Raw genomic sequence first — 24381 nt, forward strand, 5'->3', positions numbered from 1 at the left:
AGAATGATTTCAGAAAGGCCTGGAGAGACCTACATGAACTAATGCTGAGTGAAATGACCAGGACCAGAGGATCATTATATACTTCAACAACAATACTATATGATGATCAATTCTGTTTGGCGTGGCCCTCTTCAACAATGAGATGAATCAAATCAGTTCCAATAGAGCAGTAATGAACTGAATCAGCTACACCCAGTGAAAGAACTCTGGGAGATGACTATGAACCACTACATACAATTCCCAATCCCTGTATTTTTGTCCACTTACATTTTTGATTTGCTAATTGTACACTGTTTCAAAATCCAACTTTTTATACAGCAAAATAACTGTTTGGACATGTATACATATATTGTATTTAACTTATACTTTAACATATTTAACATGTATTAGTCAACCTGCCATCTGGGGGAAGGGGGTGGAAGGAAGGAAAGGAAAAGTTGGAACAAAAGGTTTTGCAATTGTCAGTGCTGAAAAATTCCCCATGCATATATCTTGTAAATAAAAAGCTATAAAAAAATTAAAAATAAAAATAAAAATTGTTATCTAAGAAATCCATTCACATAAAGCCTTACAAGACAAAAGGATTTAAAGGGATTGCTAAAAAGCTGTACATGAAAAAACGTTGAAGCTCTCAGTACTGCTATTAGAAGACATATTGTAGAGTTGGGAATTAACTGCAAATTTGAAGCTAATGAAGAATAAAATTTAGTAAGAAATAATCTATTTCCAAAACAAAAGATTTTCTGTTTAGGCCAAATCCTATTAATATTCTAATAACAGATTTAGAAAGAGTTAAGAAAAAAATGAAAAATAAAGAAAAACAAAAGAAAAGCCACAGGGCAACATGAAAGTTGAATTCAATTTAATCAGTACATAAAACAAGAGAGCCAAAAATTATTATTTAAATTACTCACCTTCTAAGGCTATCCTTCTTGTCTTCTCGTGACAAGCAGCTATCTAAGTGCTTATTTATGAAGGCCTCAGGGATGCTCACGCTGCAAACAGGACATTCCACTGCATTTAAAAATATACATGTATTTGTAGAGAAGAAAAAAGTCAATTTACCAATTTTCAATGCAGAAAAAAATAAATAATTCAGTATAGCAATAATAGTACAGCATACTTTAAGGTATATGATTAAATACTCTTCTAGAAAAACAGAAAAGAAAATCAATGGAACATAAGGAGAACAAGGTAAGAAAAGATGTCAGGAAGTTTGGAGGGTCCTAAGTTCAGAATACCAAGCATGAAGTAAAAGACTGAGAATTAATTATCTGGGGGGTTTCATCTATTAGCTAAATCCTTTGAAGAGACATCCTTTATCAAAGGCATGTACAACTATTTTGTGAAGATTCCACGAAAATTCACATAAGCTGGAAACAATTTATGTAATAACTAATTATCAGAAACTTGTTAGACTTGACACTATTACTGAACCCTATTATTATCTAATTCTTCCATCCTCACTGCTCAGTTATAAACATATGTCAGATTACAGGCAATTTGAGGTGGAACCAAGATGGCAGGGCATCAGGGATAAGTATAGTCAAACTCTATCCCATAACTCCTTTACACAGAGAAAATGCATCAGTCCAAATCCTGATAGTGAAAACAAAGAAAAATAATCAATCATTGTTCCAGCCCTAGTCAGAAAAAAAGATAAAAGTCAGGGAAGTCTAGGGACCAGCAGCATTGAGCATTCTAGTGCTGAAGAAGCTGGACATCAAGGCAAGGAGAGATACCCCATTCAGGGCTTGACTTTATGTAGGGAAAAAAAAAACCAAAAGTCAAGTGGTAGTTTTATCGCTAATTATCTTCTTCTGGGTCATATATCCAAGGTGGGCCAAGTCTAGAGGTAGCTTTTCAAAGAGGTCATAGTTTGAAACTGGAGAATGTCCATTAATTGGGGAATAGCTGAACAAGTTGTGGTATATGATTGTGATGTAACACTTATGCTATGAAAAATGTCTAGCAAGTTGCTCTCAGAAAAACATGAAAATACTTAGATGAATTGATGCAAAGTAAAAGAATGAACATTGTACACACTAACAGCAATATTGTACAATGACCATCTGTGAATGACTTAACTATTCTCAGTAATACAATGAGTCAAGATAATACCAAAGGATTTGTGATTTTAAAAAATTGCTACCCATCTCCTGAGAAAAAACTAGAGTATGAATGTAGACTGAAACATACTTTTTCTTTAACTTTGTCTTGGGTTTGCGTTTTGATTTTTGTCTCTGTTTTCTTTCACAACATGACTAACATGGAAATGTTTTGTATAATTGCTTGCCTTCTTAGTGTGGAATGGGGAGGAAGAGGGAAGAATTTGAAACTCAAAATTTTTAAAAATGAATATTGAAAATTGCTCTTACATATAATTGGAGAAAAAATGAAGTATTAAGTAACGTTTTTAAAAAACAAGCAAAGAGGCCACAAACCCTAGGCTATGTACTATAAGCAAAGAATATATTCAGAAGCCAGCAGCAGCTATGAGTTTGACCCTAAGAGCAGACAGAGGAGGGTCTCAGAAGCCTCAAGCCCAGTCTGAAGCCTACAGCAGAATACACAAGGCAGATCAAAAGAAAGTCAGCAGTTCTGTTACTCCAAAGCTGTAGAGCTTTCCAGCTAGCTGATAGTGGCTGAGTCCACCTGCAGGCTACTGGAAGTCTAATTGGAATAAGAAAACAGGTACTTTGCTCAGACCTAAACCTAGAGCAAGAACTCATAGAGCTTAGACCAAGAGGGTAGCAACCTGACTTTGATCTAGATCAGAACATTTTTTAACAATGAAAGTATGCAGGTTTCTAGCCTGAGTGGTCCCTGAGATCTTGGAATAAAGCAATACTCAATACAGCAAGAAAGAAGCAAAAGCTTGTGAGCTTTTTGAAGCAGAGACAGTTTTTTAATACTGCACTTAACACAATAGAAGGCACATACAAGAAACATTATTGATGTTTATTAATTGACTGAGTTGAACTTAGAGGATATAAGTCAATCCAGATATTTCCTCCAGAAGTGTGAAGAACCTGCCCTAACAAAGTCAGAAATAAGGAAGTAGACTAGAAAAATGAGCAAACAAACAAAAAGAATCACACTATAACAAGTTATTGTGATAAAAGGATATTTAAGATACAAATACAATGACTACAAAATATCAACAAACAAAATCTAAAAAGAAAAACAAACCTTGGTCATATGTTCAACTAGAATTCCTGGAAGAAATGAAGCAAGAATTTTTAAAAGCTTTAAAATGGAGAGTACAGGAGAGAAAAACCAAAAAGAAATGAGAGAAAGAAAGAAAGAATTGGAAAGGATATTATCATCTTAGCATAAAACGTTCAAAACCTTATCCAAGCAACAAACTGCCTAAAAATTTAAATGATGATTCCATAAAACAACTGTAAATATTAAAACAAAATCAAAATACTGGGGGGAGGGACGGGAAACACAGAAGAAAATATAAATTATAGGAAAAACAACTGACTTGAAAAAGTGATCAAAGAGAGACAGCTTAAGAATCACTAACCATTGAAAGGGTTTAAACATCATATTTAAAGAAATCATAAAAAGATAAATATCTAGATACCTTAGAACCAAAGACAAAGTAGAAATTAAAAAATCCGCTAGTAACCTCATGGAAAAAACTTCAAAAATGAAAACTCCTTGGGACATCAAAGCCAAAATCCAGAATTTCCAATTCAAGTTTTTAAAAGTTTATATTATAAGCAGACAGAAAAATGAATTCAAATACCAAATAATCACAGTCTGGATCAACAACAATTTAGGAGCCACTAATGGAAATAAAAACTTAGTCAGAAAACTGAGTATAATCATTTAAGGAGAAAAAGAGACCTTTAATGAAATAGAGGATCTCCAAAAATTCTTACTGGAAAGATCAAAAAGCTAGATAAAAATTTGAAAGTGAAAACATAAAAGACAAGAGAGACACAAAAGAGTAAACAAAGGAGTGAATATCATAAGGGACCAAACAAGGATTCTAATAGGGGGAGATGATAGATAGGAGATTATCTATCTAATTAGTGGTTAGAGAATAAGCCTAATGAGACCATAGTCTGAGAAATAGGTCTGCTATGTTTTAATGGTCTTAAAGGACAAATGAGGAGAAGAATACAATCTGGAAAAGGGATAGACAAGGTTAAAAAAGATAGAGAAAATAGTCTCACATAATTGAAATGCACAAGTGAAAACAAGGAGGAAGGGAAAAAGAGATTGGGTGATATTTGAACCTCAATTTTATCTGAACTAGTCAAAGAAGAGAATATACATACAAATGAGTAAAGAAATACATTTTAGGGTAAACAAGAAGAAAAGAGGAAAAGAGAGAGGAAGGAATATAACAGCAAGGATTGTTTAAGGGAAGGATTAGTCCTATCAGTCAATAAAAATATGTGGTGGTTTTTAGACTACAAGTGAAATTCACCCACAATTTTTCAAATTTATCCACGTGCTAGTATCACAAAAAAAGCTTTAATTTCAATAGAATGATAATTTTCTCTACTGATTCTCACTTCGTACTTTGGTGGATGGACTTTATGAGTTGTCAAAAAAACAAAAAAACTCAGTACCTGTTTAACCTTCTGAAAACAAGGCTCTCTTAATTCAGACAGGTGAAAACAGATACAATATATCCCCATGCCTATACAGGAAGTCTTTTCAATGTGATATGACTTATTGTAAAGCTTGTATTCCATTAGCATGGCTTACAGGAACCATGTGTCACCTCCAAAATGAGATGTCAGAGTCAAGACAGTACTCTGTAGTAGAAGCTTTTATTAATAAACTAATTCAAAATTCAAATCAAATATTTAATGCAAAACTGGTATTTTAATACTGTGCCCATTGCATGAGTAGAGGGACACACAGAATAAGCATAGTATGTGAGATGAGTTTCTAGTTTCACATACCTCTTTCTGTTCTACTTTATATTTAGTGTTTAGTATTTTTTATACTTTAGTGTTTGGTAAATTCAGAATGAATTTTTTTTTAAATAAAAAAACACACAAATGAAACACTTAAAAAGGCAGTATATATTTCGTCTCTTAAAATACCACATAGATGGTCCAGGAAATATATATTGTCAGAGTACTAAGAAAGGAGAAACCAATGTGAGAACAAGCAGTTTAAGATCTAAAGATTGGCTATAACTTGAATCTAAGCAACAGGAATCCAATGAGTAAAGTCTAGGAAATGGAAACAGGCATGACATATTCAGAAAAATGTGAGGGGATTGGCTTGAAAAGGAAATTTGTGCTAAGGAATCATGAGAAATAGAATGAGAAAGATAGTTAGTAATAAAGTGAATAAAGAAAATAAAGCGAGTAGGCTAGTCTGCAAGACTTAGGCCTAATAATTTGGTCTTTCTCCTATAGGTGAAGCAATGTCATTGGGGACTTGTAAGCAAGATGATATAATGAAAGTAGTGTTTTAGGGAAATTACTCAAGGAAATTATACAAAAGAGAAAGGGGAAATATCTGTAGACACAAAGGTTGGGACTTCAATCTGAATTCCTAATCTGATGGTAAAAGGCTTATACAAACATCAAAACATTTATGTCTCTCAAACTCCAAGAGAGTACTAGTTGAGATCTAGTACAGCCTTTCCTTCTTCTTCCACTTCAGAAATGTGACTTATATTTTATTATTTTTTATGATTTTTATTATTTTATTATATTATATATTGTTAATATATATTATTATATTATATAGTTATGTAACTATTCTCTGGGATGAAGTTTTTTCATAAAAAAGATACAATAAATACAAAATACAAGAAAACAGTCTCCTACCTTTAATAACTTCCTTAAAACCAGACGTGGAGGGTTTCTCAGGGCCATTAACTGAAGTGAGCCTTTGAGCCTCTGTGGCTTCACTTGGTATCTCTTTTATCACTGTAACAGTGCAGGGCTTTTTTCCTATAGGATTGATTTTGCTTTCTTTTACTCTCTTTGGCTTCTCTGGTGTTTTTAGAGAAGAATTAATTTCTTTTATCAAGAAAGAATCCATCATTCTGTTTTCTTGTCTTAAGGAAGAACCCATGGACACTTTAGGAACTTGGATTTTACCAGGAATATTCTTTTTGCAAGAGGGCAGAGGAGACATTGGTGGTGAATCTAGAGTGAGCCGCAACATATGATTCCTTGGAGGACAACAAACAAATTTTTGATTAGGACAGCAAACAATGGATGCTTAAGTAATCTAGATTATTTATCTGTCCATCCCTCCACCACCCACTGTTTTATGTTTAAAACCTTAAGTTTTATAATGACAACAAAACAAAAATATACCTTCCGTGATAAAAAGAAAAAGAACTAATGTTGGAACAGCTATAGAGAAACAGACATAGTCATGCACTATTGATAGAGCTATGAAGTGTTCTAATCATTCTGGAAAGCAATTTGCAATTATTCCAAAGAAGTGATTAAAATATCTATGATCCAAAGCTCTCGCTATTAAGCATATATACTCCAATGGGTCTCATATACATAAAAGTATTGTAGCAGTACTTTTTTGTAGTGCCAAACAAAGATGTCTATCGAGTGAGAAACAGCTGAAAAAATTGTGTACCACAATTTCAATAAAATACATTCAACTATTAATTATCCAAGGGTTGATTAGCTTACCATCTGCCAATTTTTTGACTACTTTACTGCTAATTAGTAAGATTTTTATCACTAGATAAAAAAAAATTTGGATGCTTGTTTCTGTGCTGTGTCATAGCTCTCCACTTTGAAGGGAGATAATTCAAACCAGCTGTTAGCTACTAGTTAGTAAAACAAGTAAAAAATTGGTTAATTTAACAAATATTTATTACTTATTTACTAAGGCCTAACACTGGCCACTAAAGAAGATACAAAGATGAATGACAAATTCCTCTTTTTAAGTCTATAAAGAAGAGACTTAAATTTTTAGGATAATATTTGAAATACTTGTATCTGCTTCATATTTCCTATGTCCCTATAAAGCCATATATTGTCTCCTCCATTAAAAAATAAGTACCTTGGGGCAGCTAAGTTCAAATCTGGCCTCAGACACTTAACACTTCCTAGCTGTGTGACCCTGGGCAAGTCATTTAACCCCAACCCCAACTGACTCAACAACAACAAAAAAAAAAGTAAGGACCTCACTGGCAGGAAGTATTTCACATTTGTCTTAATATCCTCATTGTTTAGAAAAGCTCCTGATATATTGAAGGCCTTAATAAGTAATAATAGGCCATAAACATTTACTGATTAACTGATTTATGGTTTGCAGTTGTCCTTGTCTTTTCTCATAGCCAGAAAGATGATACAATGGATAGAGAGTTGGACAAAAATACAAGAAAACAATCTCCTACCTTTAATAACTTCCTTAAAACCAGACCGAGAGGGTTTCTCAGAGCCAATAATCGAAGTGATCTGGTATAAGGAAGACCTGAGCTCAAATTCAGCCTTAGACACATACTAACTGTGTGACCCTGGGCAAGTCACTTAAACTTAATCTGTCTCAACTGTCTCATGTGGAAAATGGAATAATCTACCTCCTTTTCAATGTTGTAACATGGATAATGTTTGTAAAACACTTTGTAAAATTTAGGCTATATAAATGCTATTATTAGATAACCACTAGCATGTAATGGCTTGTGATCACAGGCTTTGATTCAGCTGAAAGGAACTTTAAAGTCAAGTAAACAAGCATTTATTAAGTAACTACTATGTGTGGGGCAAAGAAAGGTTAAACAGATAAACAAACAAAAAAAGCCTCTACCCTCAATAGGATGTGAAGAGGAGCAAAGAAGGTAGATGACAAGAGTAAACTAAGAAATGTCATTCCGGCTTATCCAGGAGAAGGGAAGAAGGGAAAATGCTCCTTCAGCATCCCCCTACTGGTGAGGACACTTGAGCTGCCAAAAGCCCTTGAGAACAATCTACCCTAAAACCAAACTCTGGGATTGGTGATGGCCTTCTTCCTCAGTGATTAAAAATTCCCATATGTCATACCATTCCTATCCCAGTGATTGTGAACCCTCAGGTTCAAATCCATTCTGCTCACAGTCCACATCTTTGTTTCCTTTGACTTCAACCCAAGTCCCCTCTCCCCAGTATCACACTCTCACACTTAAACCACCAACTCCTTCTGCTATGTTCTCTAGGAGATATGTTCCATCAGTGACAAACTGTTATCTTAAATCGGGTCCTTCTCCAATCTACTCCTTCCATCTTCTGGCCACTCCCTGAGATGTGGCTCTCTCCTCATTACACAGCAGCCCTGGACCCATGTTCACTCATGACAGCTGGCATAATGCTCGCTGCTCCTCATTGCCATTTCTAGGTTCTCCCTCTACTAACATCACTGAGCAACTTCTCCTTTGAGGGTCATTCTATTTGTATCTACCATCCAATCACAATCCTCACAGTTATCATCTAAAACTTCCTTGAAGATTTCTTTAATCAAAGAGTTCACTGTTGGTTCATAGTCTCTCTCTCTCTTCCCCAACTTTTACCCTCATATTAGGAGACAAGGTGGTCATATCTTTGACTTTAAAACACACAAATGTGCTACTTATATGTTTATGAACTCTGAAATTCACTGATCTGATTACAATCTATTGTCATTCTTCCTCTCCCTCTGCCTTACAACCCTAAACATGACCTCTAATCCCTTGAACCTTCAATTCCTTCCTGAAGTAGCTCTGCTTTCTTCCCTTTCCCATTTCAACATCTAGGTAAATTAATTCAACTCTACACTGTCTTCCAAGTCCCTTGCTCCTTATTACATCATCTACACAGTCCTGCCAATGTCTGTTGCAGAACAGAACTGGAGAAAATTACAAACCAGGCTGGCTGGGTCCATTACAAATTTATGTCACATCTGCATTCTCACTGTGGTGAGACCATCCTTTCATACCTCCCAAATTAACTCACTATCCTACTCACCAAAACAACTTTTTGCCTCCTCCACCTTCTCAGACAAGAACTTTGCCATTCACCAAGAGTCCCCCCTTCATTTCATTTCACTCAGATGCTTTCTGCCACTTCTGTCTCATATGAAGATATGGCCCTTCTTTCTATGAAGGCAAACCTCTCTACAATGCACCAATGACCCCATTCAATGCTGTCCTCTCCAGCAGACTGCCTACCATTCTCCTCTCACTTATCTTCATTACCTCCCTGCCTTTTTCTCTACTACCTACAAACATATCATCTATCCAATCCTCAAAAAACATTCATTTGTTCTGTCCATCTTACTAGCTACTGTCCTACATCTCTCCCCTCCTATTAATGGATGAATGTCCTAAGAGAGCTGTCTATAATTTGTTTCCATTGCACTGTATGGCTTCTGACTTCATCATTCAACTTCTGAAACTGTTGTCCTCAAAGTTACTAGTGATCTCTTATTGCCAAATCTAAAGGTTTTGTCCTCAATCTTCCTTCTAAATTCTGATTCATTCTTCATTGTGATTTCTCTCCAGCCTTGTATGCTGTCAGTCACGTTCTTCTTGATACTCTCTTCTCTCTAGATTTTCATGACATACTCTCTCCTGGTCCTCTTCTTCCTGATGACTGCTCCTTCTCATTCTTCTTTGCTAGATCTTCATTCAGGACACATCTACACACAGGGAGGTCCCCAAGGCTCATCCTAGGCCACTCTCTTTTCCCCTTCTATACCATTTCACTTGGTGTTCTCATCAATTCCGATGGATTTAATTATCATCACTATACTAATGATTCTCAAATCTACTTATCTAGCCCTAAGCTCTCTGCTGACCTCCAGATTCACATTTCTAACCACCTACTAGACATTTCAAAGTGAATGTCCTATAGATAAACATCTGAAACTCAACATGTCCAAAACTGAGCTCATTATCATTCGCTCAAAATCCTCCCTTTCATCATTTTGCTATTACTGCCAAGGACACAACATTCTTCCAGTCACCTAGGTGACTATCCCCAAACTAGGCATCATCCTTGACTTCTCATTCTCTTACCTGTCATATCCAGTCATCATGTCCTATCTTTTCTACCTTCACAGTGTTTTTCATCACTCCGTCTCCCTTCTGCCACTGCCACCATCTTGGTACAGGACCTCATCACCCATGACTGGATTATTACAATAGGCTGCTGGTGGATCTCCCTGCTCCAGTTCATCCCACACTCAACTATCAAAGTAATATTGCCAAGTACAGGTCTGACCATGTCATTTCCCCATTCAATAAACTCCAGTGTTTCTGTGTTCGCTCCAGAAACAAATATAAAATCTCTGTTTGGCTTCAAAGCCTATCTTGCACCTTTTCTAGCTTTCCAATCTTCTTATGTCTTACTCATTCATATACTCTTCAATACAATGAAAGGCCTCTCAATATCCTCAAACAAAACACTCCAAAGACTAAATCTTTCTCTAGCTGTTTCCCAACCCTGGAATTCTCTCCATTCTCATCTACACCTCCTGACTTTCCATGCTTCTTTCAAGTTTCAGCTATGATCCCACCTCCAAAAAGAAGCCTTTACAAAACCCTCTCAATGCCAGGACCTTCCCTTTAGCTAGAAAAGGCCCTGAGTGAGCTCAGCAATAAGCTGAGTCTATGCTGAGGGCCAGCTTCACCAACAAAGGAGAGGCTTATGGCCAATATGCAATCTAGCCACTCAATAATGAATTCTTTGGCTATGATATTCCATAAAAATACAAAAAGTACTTATTATTCCATTAACATATTCTAAAAGATCTTGCAAATAGCAAGGCAATAAAAATCACTTTGGTTATCATAAATTAGGCTAAAAACCAGGGCATTTTATTGTTTCTAGTGTTAGTACTTTAGTAGTAATTATTTTGCAAAACAGTTGTTTCTTCAACGTGTGTGTGTGTGTGCGTGTGTGTATCAAGTATACACACACGCACACACACACATATACATGCAAAATCAGGTATCCTAATAAGCAAAAAGTATTTATACAGATGATATATTCCAATGTGAAGTGTTATAATCAGCAAGAAAAGGAAGATGGGAATTAAACATAAAATTAGACCATACCGTGCTGAACTAAAACTTTTTACCAGTTCATCTAATACCCGGTTATTTTTCAGGTCAGGTTCTGTGACTGTCTAGAAAAGAAAAACAACAGATGGAAAATGTTCAAATAGGCAATAATTAACCTGTCAGAATCTTGTTTTTACAAAATGCACAATACTTTCTGCTACCCCTCATCTTTCTCCACTATCCTCATCACTACCTCATCCCATTAAAACTTCCAGGAAGGGTTCAAAAATAAATTTCATGTAATCTATACCATTATATGCCTTTCAAGACAGTGAAACAGTAAATAACTAGCATTTCGTAAAAACACTACTGATCTGTATTGTCTATAGACAAATCCTATTATGGGCAAGACTTCTTCAAATCCTCAATTCAACAGACTTTTATGTGCTCACACAGAAAGTTAACAAACATGTTGACTTGGAGGAATAGCTACTAAGAGATATCATCTTTTAAGCAATGACCTCATGAAAAGATAAGTTTATTTTTTTGTTCTTGTTGTTTAAGACTAGTTTAATGGAATTTATGATGAATCAGTTATGAACATGGTGATATATTATATGAAAATATGTTAAACACAAATATAATCAGTCAGTGAAAAAGGGGGTTTGAGTCCCCCGCAGGGAATATTGGTGGTACTCAAGAGGTTTCTGAGAGGAAAAAAAGATAATAAGATCTGCAATCAGAAGGAACCAGTCAACCTTCATTTTACAGATAAGTCTCAGAAATTCACAAAGTGGCAGAGCTGAGATTCAAACTCAAGTCATCTGATTCCAAATCCAGAGCCTTATCTATTATACCACAATGGCTCACAAGTGTGGTTTATTTATAGAGCATGAAGAAAACAATGCAGTACTTTTTCATAATCTTAAGTAGTAAGTAAAGCATTATCAAAGATAAAGAACTAAGCACAGGAAGCCTGAAAAACCTAATAAAAATCATACATCACTGTTTTTTACAATATTTCAAAGTTTTGAAAAGCACTTTCCAGATCATTCTCATAATAACCCCATTTTATTGAGGCTCAAAGAAGTTGTTCACTTTGAAGTCATAGAAAATGATCAACTCATTTTTTTTTTTGGAAGAGAAACAAGAATTCCAAACTTTTACAAATAGTTCTCTTTTCACTACATGACTTGGCTTTGTATTCCTTCCTTTCTTCCCTATTTTTCTCCCTATCTTGAGTCATCCTTTCTTTTTGTACCCATTTCTCTTATTCCCAGTATTGTAGAACTAACAAAACTATGTCCCAGAGTTCTTTCTGAGAAGAAGTATCTGGCTTGAGAAAGAGAGACTCTAAATGAATAAGGTTCACTGTCATCTTCACATGCCATGGGTTTTCTGGGTTTTCTCCAGCACCAATGCATAGACAATGAACTGTACACAAATATACCATCATATTTTCCAGCAGAATTAATAATCCAGGTCAAGCAGTCTAAGAACATGACATTAAAGAGAAAGTAGTTTTCCTGACCTTAAAGTTTTTGTTTCCCAATTTGGGCTTAATTGATAAGAAATATTAACATAAAAGTATTATCCAAATTTAACAAAATCAGATACTCTCAGAACTTTCTAAAGGAACTTTTCACACTACTCCACTAAAATTTCTTCACTATAACTTCAATCAGCAAGCACACATCCTTTCTGTGACTCTTCATAGCTTGGAAAGGTTAATACTTATGATCAAAAGAAATTAAGAAAAGTTTTCACATAAAACTCACCACACAACAGGTTGGACATTGTGTTTTATAGGATAAAAACTTTCTTATGCAAAGAGAACAGTCTGAAAAAAATAAAAATGACACATAATCAATCCATTAATATGTATTTATAATGCAAATTTGACTTCTAACAAAACTTCAATCAATCCATCAACAAGTATCTTTCTACTTTGTATGTGCCAGCCACTGTGCTAGATACTAGGGATATAAATATTAAAAAAAAAAAAAAATAAATGTTAATGAGGGAGATAAGGACAAATGGGTATATACAAATAAACACAGAGTATAAATGCTAAGCTATGCGGACATAGTAGCTGTTGAAAAAGATAATTCTGACAATAAAGAAATCAAACTTTAAATTTCAAAGTTAGAGACAGAGTAGAATTTAATGGCCTTAATGCTATAGATAAAATAACTAGGCCACCAATTTAAGCCCCTAACAGCAGTTCAAGATTGAGTGTCAACACATTAATGCTGGAGAATTCCAGAAGATCCTGTTTTTAATAACATATCAAAATAATACATGTATTTATAACTCTGTGAACTACAATACCTTAATTTTACCCTAGGGACCTTAACATTCAAAAGTACTGGATTATTGAAGCTTAATACTACAAATGTATCTTGAATTGCTTTATCTTTCCCTTTGATAAGTACTCTGTTCTTGATATATAACTTTAATGTGTTTTGTGGAGACATATATAATTGCTTATCAGAACCCAGACTTGCTTAGTTTAAATTTTTGGCTGGATGGGGAGTCCATGGTGGTCAATAATCTTCCTAATTATTTCTTGACATATTAATAACTTTTTATTTAATAGATGAGAATCTTAAAACACAACATGGATAAACTATGGTTTTGCTTTGATAGCTACAAAGTTCACTGACATGTACAAGGAACAATTCTGGTACACAGGATTGCAACAAGAAAGTTCCAAGAACATACACTTAAACAAAAGATAGCACAAGGTACAACAAGCAGATATTGTACAGGAAACAGTACTGTGAATTATCAATTGTCTAATAACAGAACGGCTTCTGTTACATAAAAAAATAACCTCTAGATGGAGGAATTAACAATCTAGAAGGATAACACTTACGCAAAAATAATTATAAATTAGAATATAACTATATAGACGAGATTAAACAGAGAAGAATGACAAACAGAAAAGAAGGGCCTACTTCTAACTATGTGCACAGGTTCAAAATTTTAGAAGTAGAAAGGGCTTAGAGGTCATGTAGTACAGGAGTTCTCAATTTGGGATCCACAGACACACACCCCACACCTTTACCAGTACCATGAACAGATGTCAGGGGGTCTATAAAACTTGGATGGGGAAAAAAAATTCATCTTTTTTTTTTCATTAAAGTTTCTACTACCTGAAATTATACCTTCCTCAAATATGAATTTTTAAAAAATATTATTCTGAGAAAGGGTTCAGAAGCTTCGCCAGACTCCCAAAGGAGTCAATGACACAAAAAGGTTAAAACCTGTGCTCAGTGCAACCTCCTCCCTTTAGGTATAAAGAATCTGTGGCCACAGAGGTTGAGGGATTTACCTAACATCATACACAAAATAAAGTGACAAAGTGAGTTGAAAAGTAGGGACTGAATCCTGACCCTATAAAACTAAAGTCCGGTTCTTTCTATTGCACCACAATAAGAAAATCCTAGAAAAGTATCACTAGCCGGATCTTTAAGAACATGAAGAATTATGGCGAGTACAATATGGAAAATGTCCGCATCTGACATCAGGGAGTTTCTCTTCTCTTCCTCAATATGCTGATAAGAATAACCCATACCTCCCAATGTTATAAGTCATGGTCAAGGGAGATAACAAGCAAGCCTTAAAAAGTACATATATATACTACTGTTGGTGTCATTCTCATCATAATAATTATAATTATCTTCCCCCCCAGAATGGGTGTATTCAAGGAAACTATTTGAGGAATGTTCAGACTTAAACAAACAAGAGCTTCTGGAAAATCCAAAAGGCCATTTGACAGAAAATAAATGATAAATCAAAATGAACTGAAAAATGGATATAAGGGCAGGAAACATACTTATAATTGTTTACAATTTTTTGTTTAAGGAATTCTCTGATCTATCACTACAGGTGAGTCCCTTCTCTACAATGCACAGTCTTAACATTTAAGTGTTTAAGTGGTTTGCCCAGAATCAGTCAGAATGTGTCAGAAATAGAATGTGAGCAAGTATTTCTAGTTCGAGGGCAGCTAGGTAGCACAGTCAATAGTATGCCAAACCTAAAGTCAGAAAGGCCTGAATTCAAATATAGCCTCACTTAGTATCTGGGTGACCTAGATAAGTCACTTAACCCCTGTTTGCCTCAGCTTCATCATTTGTAAAATGAGCTAGAGAAAGAAATGGTCAAGGGTCTCTACCAAGAAAACCCCAAATAGGGTCACAAAATCAGACACAACTGAACAACAATTCTGACAACAACTGATACCACCAAAAAAAAGGGGGGGGGAGGGGAGAACAAGATCAGCTCATTCAGCTACAGGGGAGAGCTCTTACCCAAACAAGGATATACTCCTTCTTCTCCTAAAACAGTCACCACCCTGCAGCAGGCTCTCATCAACCTAGACTTGTGCACCAGTCCTCCTACCTCAAGTCTCCCCTCTAGGCCAGTCCATCCTCTCTGCTGTCAAATTGATCTTTTAAACTGCGGGACTGACCATATTACATTCAAATTCAATAAATTTCATTGGTTCCCTGTCACTTCCAGGATCAAATATAAAAATCTGTTTTTCTTTCAGTTTTGCATAAACTAGTTACTTGCTACCTTTCCTATCTTCTTCTACTTTCACATTCTCTGAGATTCAGTTTCACTGACCTCCTGCTCAGTGCCAAACATATAGTAAGCATTTAATAGATGCTTGTTGACTTGACTAGAAATAAAGGTAATCATAAAAAATAAAATAGAATTTTATTACATGAAATATAAAAAAATTTTGCATAAAGAAAAACCAATGCATCTAGAACAAAAAGAAGTAATCCCTTTTCAACAATTATCTCTGATATAGATACAATAGCCAAGATATATACATATGGGGACTTAAAACACAAGCATATGAACAAGAATTACTCTGAAAGAAAAAAACGGTCAATCAACAAGTATCTATTAAGTACTTACTATGTACTAGGCACAAAGTACACAAAAAATTCTCCTAAAAAATTGCAAACTATTAACAGACTATGACAAATAAAGTGAAATAAGCTATTCGATGTATCAGATCTGAGTTAAAAAAAAAGAAGAAGAAGAAGAAGAAGAAGAGTTTGGAGTTTTGCAAAGAAAATGAAAATCAAAGTAACTCTGAAGTTTCACTGTACTACTAGAAAACTAACAAATATGACAGAAGATGGAAACAGTCAATGTTGGAGTTATTTTGAAAAAACAGGTACGCTAATAGATTGTAGACAGCAGTGAATTGGTCCAGCTATTGTGAAAAACAATTTGGGCTTTTTAAAGTGACTAAATCCTTCAAGCAAAAGAGCTTACATAATAATCCAAGGATGTCACAGGCAGAAAAGATAGGTCCCAAATACACAAAAATATTCATAGTAGCACTTTTTGTTGTAGTAAATAGGTAGAAACAAAACTACATCCCTTAATTGGAGAAATAGCTATACAAATTGTGATCCGTGATTACTGAAATGGTACTGTGCTATAAAAAACAGTTAAATATGAAGAATTCAAAAAAATCATGCAAGGAAAATGCAAATTAACTGATACACAATGAAATAAGAAAAAGCAGGAAAATAATATAGAACTGTACTCCAACAATGAAAAAGGAAAAAATATAATATATATTCAGTAATATGGATATAATATAAATGAATAAGCAAATGAAAAAAGGATATATTATTATTGTGACCAAACCTGGTCCTGAAAAAAAAAGCTGATAACAGTTACTTTTCTTTCATTTTCACTAAGGTGGGGGATTTACTGATATGAAACATGGAACAACACTTAGGTATTATATTCTTGTAGAACTCCCTATTCTTTTTTTTCTCTTTCTTATTCTTCATTATAAGGAAAGGCTCACTAGGCATGGAACAAGGAATGATCATATTTATATATAAAGGTGATACAAAAAATAAAAATAAAAAATTTGCATTAAATTTTAAAAAGTGTAAAAACTAGCATTTCCATGGGAACTTAAGAATACTCCTAGGGCCAACTCTTCACAAAATAGAATTTTAAATGTAGAAGTAACCTCAGAAATCATTCTATTCCAATCTGTTCATTTTAGAGATGAGAATACTGATACTTAAAATGATAAAGAGATCAGTCCAATGTCACATACAGCTAGTTTATTGTGCCAGAAATGAGACTAGGCCCTAGACTTTCCAACCCCCAGTCTAGTATCCTCTTTAAGATGGAGCTTCCTGAGATAAATACCAATCTTGAAGAAATGAATGCTAGGACCTAGATTGTGCTTTCTGTTTTATAATGTTTAAACATACAAGTACTTTTATCCAAATACTATGCATTTGAAAGTTGAGAATCAGAGAAATGAGATGATCTGCCCAGTCATAATATACAATTAATATATACTAGAATCAAAACTTAAGTCCAGGTCCAATTTCAGAAAGACCCCATGCATTATTCTACTAAGTCGCTATGACGACATCCCACATTTAGCATCAAAATACATGAGAATACAATATAAATTTTTACTTAGTACTGAAAAAACCCAGAATTTCTTGTATCTTCCTGGCTATTTTATTCATCTAAGTATATTTAATGTAAGACAAATTAACAAGTCAGTCCTTTGCAGACTTCATAATTTATTTTTCTTCTGTATATCCATTACTTTAAAACAGAAATTGGAAATCTCTAATTTTACGGTCATTAATCTGGGTTCTGTAACTTTTTTTTTAACTATTTCATTATAATAGAATTCTTTTATTTCATTGTATAATTCTATTATAATAGAATTCTTATGTATTTTAAGCACTTAAAAATATTATTTTGAAGAGATCATAAGCATCACCAGATTACCAAAGGGAAGTGTAATTATGAATAAATGAAACCTTTGGTTTAGTTTTAACTTTATCAGATTATTGCCAAACATAGATTGGTGAGAGCCAGTACAGAGAAGAGAGTATCTCCTGATAGATTCAGCAGCTATTCCATTCAAAGTAGGGTCTTTGCAAAATTGATAAGGCAAATTGAATCACTCTGAATGATGGGTTACCTCTTTTTTTTCCCAAAAAGTGTTTTTAACTTGTGACTTTTGTCTTTCTCACGGATAAAATGTACAGAAAATAAAAAGCCCCCAAATCATAAAATAAAGGCCATTTTTAAGCATTGCTAAGAGACAACTCTAAATTCTCAATAAGGATGTTAAAAACAATAGAGTTGTGTTTGGGTTTCATTGATTACTTATGAACAAGTCAAACACAACCTCTCTCAGTCTCATTTCCCTCATATATAAAATTAGAATATAATTAGATGATCAAAGTCACTTTCAGCTTTTATATTCTGGGATTTTATGAATATCAAAAGGGAGTAAATACATCCTAAGGTTCTGACGTAAATTCTAAATCCTAAACTGTTTCTACAAATAGTACAAAACCTTTAGACTCAGTTCCATGGGAAAATAAAGCTTTATTTCATAAATTAACTATAAAGTTTTGAAATGAAAGCAAAAATTATGGTTCCCAGGTAGCAAAGTACTAAAGATAATGGAAAACTAATAAAAAGCTTCCAAATGGTTGTGACAACAATCTCCAAATTGCTCATTCATTTCAGAATATACTGAGCCTCTCAATTCTGATTTTCTCTTCATTTTCTTTGTTTTCCTTCTCTCCTCTATCCCTTTAAATGATGTACATTTAGTTTTATTTGTTAAATAAAGCTCTCCTTTTCACTTAAAAAGATATTGAAGGAAATATATTCTTTTCTTTATACTAATTCTAAATATATATATCCATTCACTTAAATTGTGATGGCCTGCATTTATATTTTTTCCCCTGTTGGTCAAGAGTTCTCAAAAGAAAAATGATGCCTCCTACTCCTGATTTAATTTTATAACAGTTATTTTAAGTGGTAATCTAGAAATAGATATTTTGAAGATCTTTAATTACAAAGAAAGAGAAAAATATGCTTTAAGATTATTAACGCAATACAAGAAGAATTTTCCATTTCACAGGATTTATGTGTAGAAAATTATATAGCATAAATACTCTAATTGCATGAGTCTGAATTAATTTATCTATACTTTGCAAATGCTTGACAATCACAAATGAATTTTAAATGCAGTACTTGTTATATATATCCAAGATAAATGAATCAGAGCAAAATCAAAACAAAAAAGGGAGTAGAATAGAAAGTGGAACATGCCAGAAAAGTTCAGTGTTAATAAATGGAAATGCCCTTAGATACTGATTCCAGTTCACCTTGGACAATGATAATGGAACATGCAATGAATGTTGTGTGAAACAACTAAACCAACTCACCCAAGTCACTGAAGGTACTTAAATTATTAAAACAACACTAAAGCCAAAGCTACTTTGAGATTTGAGAAAAACTGTAATAGTGTTTTATCCTCTTATCATTAAAAAAAAAAAAAGACTTACTAAAGATTCAGAATTTCAGAGGACTGAAACAAAAGGGTCATAAAATAAACTATTATTTTTGGACATCTGAATAGTTCTGGAAGTTAAAAGCCCCCATCATTAATCTCCTGAAAAAAGAAATACATTAAAACAATAAGGGTTGGTTGGGGATGGCAGAGTCACAAGGTTCTCTTCTTTGCTGATTAAAAATGATAGAGATAGATTGGCAACTCTAAACATTCATTATAATAACTGGAGGAAAAATGGCATGGTAAAACTGAAATCCAAAGACAATTCCCAAATCCTATAATTTTCTTTAATTCAAACACTATCTCTCATTAAGCACTTCATCACAGCTGTATCTAGTAGCAATCCAAATTCTGGTATAAATTCTACATGCTCCCTCACCTAACACAAGAAGTTGGGAAAGACTAGATCTAGATGATACAAAAACTGAATAACTAATAACTGAAAACTGGAACAATGATTAGCATCTTCATTCTAAATACTTTATGTGATTATATAAAGAATTTTTTAAGTATTTATCACTCCTCAAAATTATTAATTTGGGAGAATGAACAAAAAGATAAGTACACTGCAACACATGACTCATTCCAGAATCAGCTATCAAATGAAATTCAAGAACAGTTTAAATTGCTATTTCATGTCTGAAATTCTCTCACTAAAAATAAATAAATAAAAAATAATGCACATTTGTCTTAATTTTATAAAGATTTTCAAGTCCCATAACTCTAACTTAAGAATTAATAAGACTGGCTAGCCAATTTTGTCTTTTAATTTTATATGCTTTTTTTTCCAAGTTGAAGTTCCTGTTCTATGAGTGTAGGACAATAAAAATACCTTCTGCTGTGACCAAAATCTTTTTTATTTTCAGTACTATAAAAGAGATTAAAAAAAAAAGAAGAAATGATGGAGTGAAAACAAAAACAAAAACAAAAACAACAACAACAACAAAAAAAAAATAGCAACATTATAAATATCTATTAAATAGAAGCCATATATCAGATATATTTCATTGCAGTACCCCAATTTGTCAGTGATAAATACCATTTGATATAGCACAACATACATCTCATACACTCTCACAAGAAAATATTATCATACTTACAGTTATGTGAACACTGAGGAATGATCATTGCAATGTTGAAATAATCAAAGCAAATTCCACATCTCAGCAAATCATCTATTGCCTGAAAAATAAAAATACATCAAAAATACTTTAAAGTTTCTAAGTAAGTTGGAAACATGCCTGATCATTACTACTAGGCAACAAATCTTATAAAATGAAACTTTCTACCCTATACTAATAAACATTCTTTCTAAATTCCCCCCAGGAAAAAATGTAACAATCTTTTTTTTCTTCTCATCTTTTCAATGTTCTATACTCCTGCTTGAAGTATCTGGCTCATCAATAAGATTCTTCTGCTTCTCTGTGCTGACAGCCCAAACTTAACAGTACAAGCCATCAAAAGAGGCTGATTATAAAAATGATATTTCATAAGAGATCATCTAGTTCAAGAACTTCATTTTATAGTTGAAAAAATAAAGGTCATAAGGGGTTGCATAAGATAGCAGAAAGAACTATGAACTTCAGGAATCAGAGATACTTCTGATACTTACTAATTACATAACCACAGGCAAGTCAATGAATCTAAGTTTCAATCTCTTCATCAGAAAATAGGGAAAAAAACAGGCATAGTCTCTATTTCACAGGGCTCTTAAAAGAATCAAATGTGATTATGAGTGTAAAACACTTCACAAATCCTAATTCACTATATAAAGCTCTGATTTTTTATTAAATGATTTTCTTCATGTGCTAATGCTTGTTACAGCAATGGGCCAAGAACCCAGGCCTGTTGAACTGAAATACAGTGCTATTTCCAATACACAACATTAAAAACAAACAAACAAAAAAAAAAAAAAAAAAAAAAAAAAAAAAAAACAGCACTAACAGACCCAGAAAGGACTAGAGAACCAAAGGGAAGGCTGTCAGACAAATAGCCTAGAGTATCATTTGGGCCAGGGAGAGTTGTTCAGGAAACGAAATCCTTGCTGAACTCAAGAAATCCAAAAAGGCAACATTCTATTATAGGTTTCAAAATGCAATTATAGGGAAAGGGGAAAGAAAGAGAAGGAAGGAAGTATTTCCAAAGCACTCATTGTGTGTTAAGCATTGGACTAAGTACTTTTATAAAATTATCTCATTTGATTCTCACAATAATCCTATAAGGTAGGTACTATTATCCCCATTTTACAGTTGAGGAAACTGAGGAACATAAAGGTGACTTGCCCAAGATAATATGCTAAGTTAAAATAAGTAAATATCAAAGCTAAAATCTAACTTGCTAATGTTTTCTTTGTGAAAATCACCTTCCATTTATATCATATAAGATTTGTATGTATCTAGTTAGTCATATGTTCTCTCCCCCAATGAAATGTAACCTCTTTAGGCAGAGACTGTTTTTGCCTTTCTTTATAATCCCCAGAGTTTAGCAATACCTGGTGTAGGTGGTATATGTGATTATAAAATGCATACCAATTGACCAACTGAATATTATTTTGAAATATGGTTTCATGTTTTCAAAATAATACCTTACATTTATATAGCACTTTATATCATTTTAAGTACTTTTACAGATATCATCTCAAATTCTCACTATAGTCTGTAGAGAAACCAAAATAGGTGTTATTCTCATTTTACAGATGAGGAAATAGAGACATTTACTTTCTGGGCTCCACTCCTGACTCTTTGGATTTTTTCCACATCAAGTACTCTCCTTATCCCACAAGTTCCATCCATTCTTGGTCCTCTCTTTCTATAGATTTCCTCACACCCTCCCTTCCCAACAGAACCCCCACGCATACTTTCCAGCTTCTTTCTAGATACTGTTTCCAGCTAGCTGGTACAGTAGCAGATAAGAGTGCTAAGATTGGAGTCAGGAAAGTTCAGCTTCCTGAATTCAAATCTGGCCTCAGACACTTATTAGCTGTGTAACCTTGGGCATGTCACTTAACTCTACTTGCCTCCATTTCCTCTCTGTAAAATGGAGAAGAAAATGAAAAAAAAAAAAAAATTATGGCAAGAAAACTCCAAATGAGGTCACAGAGTTAGATACAAGTATAAAATGACTGAAGCTCCCTTCATAACTCCTTGAAACCAAGTATTGTCTTTAACTTTTGCACATATCCAGTGCTTAACACTAATGTCTAGTATATAACAAAAACAATTAGTAAATGCTTGTTGGGGAGGAGAGTAATTTACCTAAGTCTATGTGGTGAATACGAGTGGAGAAGGGAGTCCAGAAAGACCATACCAAACTTAAGAATGGAAAAAAACATAAATTCAAATTCAAATTATGCTATTTAAAAATTGTGCTGCCTTAGGCAACATAATCTACCTCTCTGACCTTTGGAGTCCTTACCTGCAAAATGAAGAAGACACTTCAGATGCCTTTCAAGCTTACTGTGCATCAAACAGCACTTACGTATAAACTTCAAGTCTCATTGGATGTGAGCTACCACTGTTGCTCACAAGTAAAGTCCAGATCATCTCATGATTATCAAGTCTAGAGCACTTTGCAATACATTACTTCCCTTTTTTCAAGGGTTTTGTGTATTTCAGAATATGGGGTTTATCTCAACCAAAGATATTTTTCAGAGGAGTTCCAGAAGCTGCTTCAGCATGTCTACCCAAGACTGTGCCATGAATACAGGCAGACAGGGAGAGACAAAGGTGACTTCAGAAAGTTCTACTGAGAAAATTCCCTAAACAAGGCAGAGCAGTACCTGTTCAAGAGTTTAGCCTCAGAGAGCTGCCTGAAGTACACTGAGATTATAAAATTGGCAGAGGGTCACTTGCCACTAAATATCAGAAGCAAGACTTGACTCCCAAGGCCAGATCTGTATCTACTACATCATGTTGCTAGGAGAACATTGGATTAAAAAAACAAAAACTGTCAAATCATTGAAAGCAATATGCAATTCTCATATGAAATCAGCCTACTCTCTTCTTGTTCAATTTGGGGATCAGGTTATTTTCCACATTTTAAACTTATCCATGATATATATTGTCCCATTTATATCTAGTGAGAGAGAGAAAGAGAGAGAGAGAAGAGAAAGAGATGACCCAACTCCATAGGTTACCTATATGAATGTGCATTCTCCTTCTAGCTTGTTCTTCCTCTATGGAATCTCTTTAGCATAACTATGGATCTCAATGAGGTAGCATGCCTTCTAATACTTGAAAAATCAGTATGAGGTGGTCCTCCAGGAGCATCTATAGGAAATTACTTGCCTAATTAGCCTCTGTACTTGGTCATCACCTTTTGATAAGCCTCATCTCCCTGTTTTATGCCTTGCTTAATATAGATACACAGGGCCACAGAACAAAACTACCTTTGTGGTTGTGCCTTTTTTGTTGTTGTTGTATATCTTTATTTTAAGGATTTACTTTGTTTAAAAAAAATTTTTTTTTAATTTTTAACAAAACAAAATGCTACCCTGTAATCTCCACACCAACTGTAACTACAAAGATGTAGTTTGTTGTGGAAAACTGTGAAAGACTGTTTCCTTCTCAGAATTTCCTCAAGGATAGTCTTTATATGTATGTGGGCCATTTTCATGAAAATTTGGGGGAGATAAGTGACTAAACATTAAAAGTCAAATTTACAGTAATCATAACACCTATGAATTTCTTCCATTATTATGGCATCTTCTACTTTAGGGACTATGTTTAAATCAATTCCAAAGTCAATTGTAATATCCACAATGTTAAATATGTATTATATCTCACCAATTATTAGATATCATTATTAATCATCAATGATTAAAGAATATCCTTTATGTAATAATATATAGAAATGTACAAATGGCAATATAAAAACATGTATTTAATATACAAATTATTATAGAAGTTATCATTATATATAATCAACTATATGATTATATAATAAGCAAATATGTAAGTATATGTGGACTATATAAGCGACATCCCACATGAATATGTATGGAATTTTC

The 24381-nt window shown here is 33.9% G+C and overlaps 1 protein-coding gene across 3 annotated transcripts in view; it reads right to left on the bottom strand.

Annotated features, from left to right (window-relative positions):
- RAD18 (RAD18 E3 ubiquitin protein ligase) overlaps positions 1-24381 on the bottom strand; it is a 106005-nt gene that overhangs the window by 79384 nt on the left and 2240 nt on the right. For all 3 annotated transcript variants that reach the window (XM_051981430.1, XM_051981419.1, XM_051981441.1), the window contains exons 2-6: positions 20474-20555; positions 12757-12818; positions 11033-11103; positions 5814-6163; positions 915-1014 (exon numbers count right to left, since the gene is read on the bottom strand). In XM_051981430.1, coding sequence (XP_051837390.1) covers positions 915-1014; positions 5814-6163; positions 11033-11103; positions 12757-12818; positions 20474-20555 — 665 coding nt within the window. The remainder of the gene's footprint in view (positions 1-914; positions 1015-5813; positions 6164-11032; positions 11104-12756; positions 12819-20473; positions 20556-24381) is intronic.

This window comes from Antechinus flavipes, chromosome 1, assembly GCF_016432865.1.
Source record: "Antechinus flavipes isolate AdamAnt ecotype Samford, QLD, Australia chromosome 1, AdamAnt_v2, whole genome shotgun sequence".
NCBI classification, from domain to species: Eukaryota; Metazoa; Chordata; class Mammalia; order Dasyuromorphia; family Dasyuridae; genus Antechinus; species Antechinus flavipes.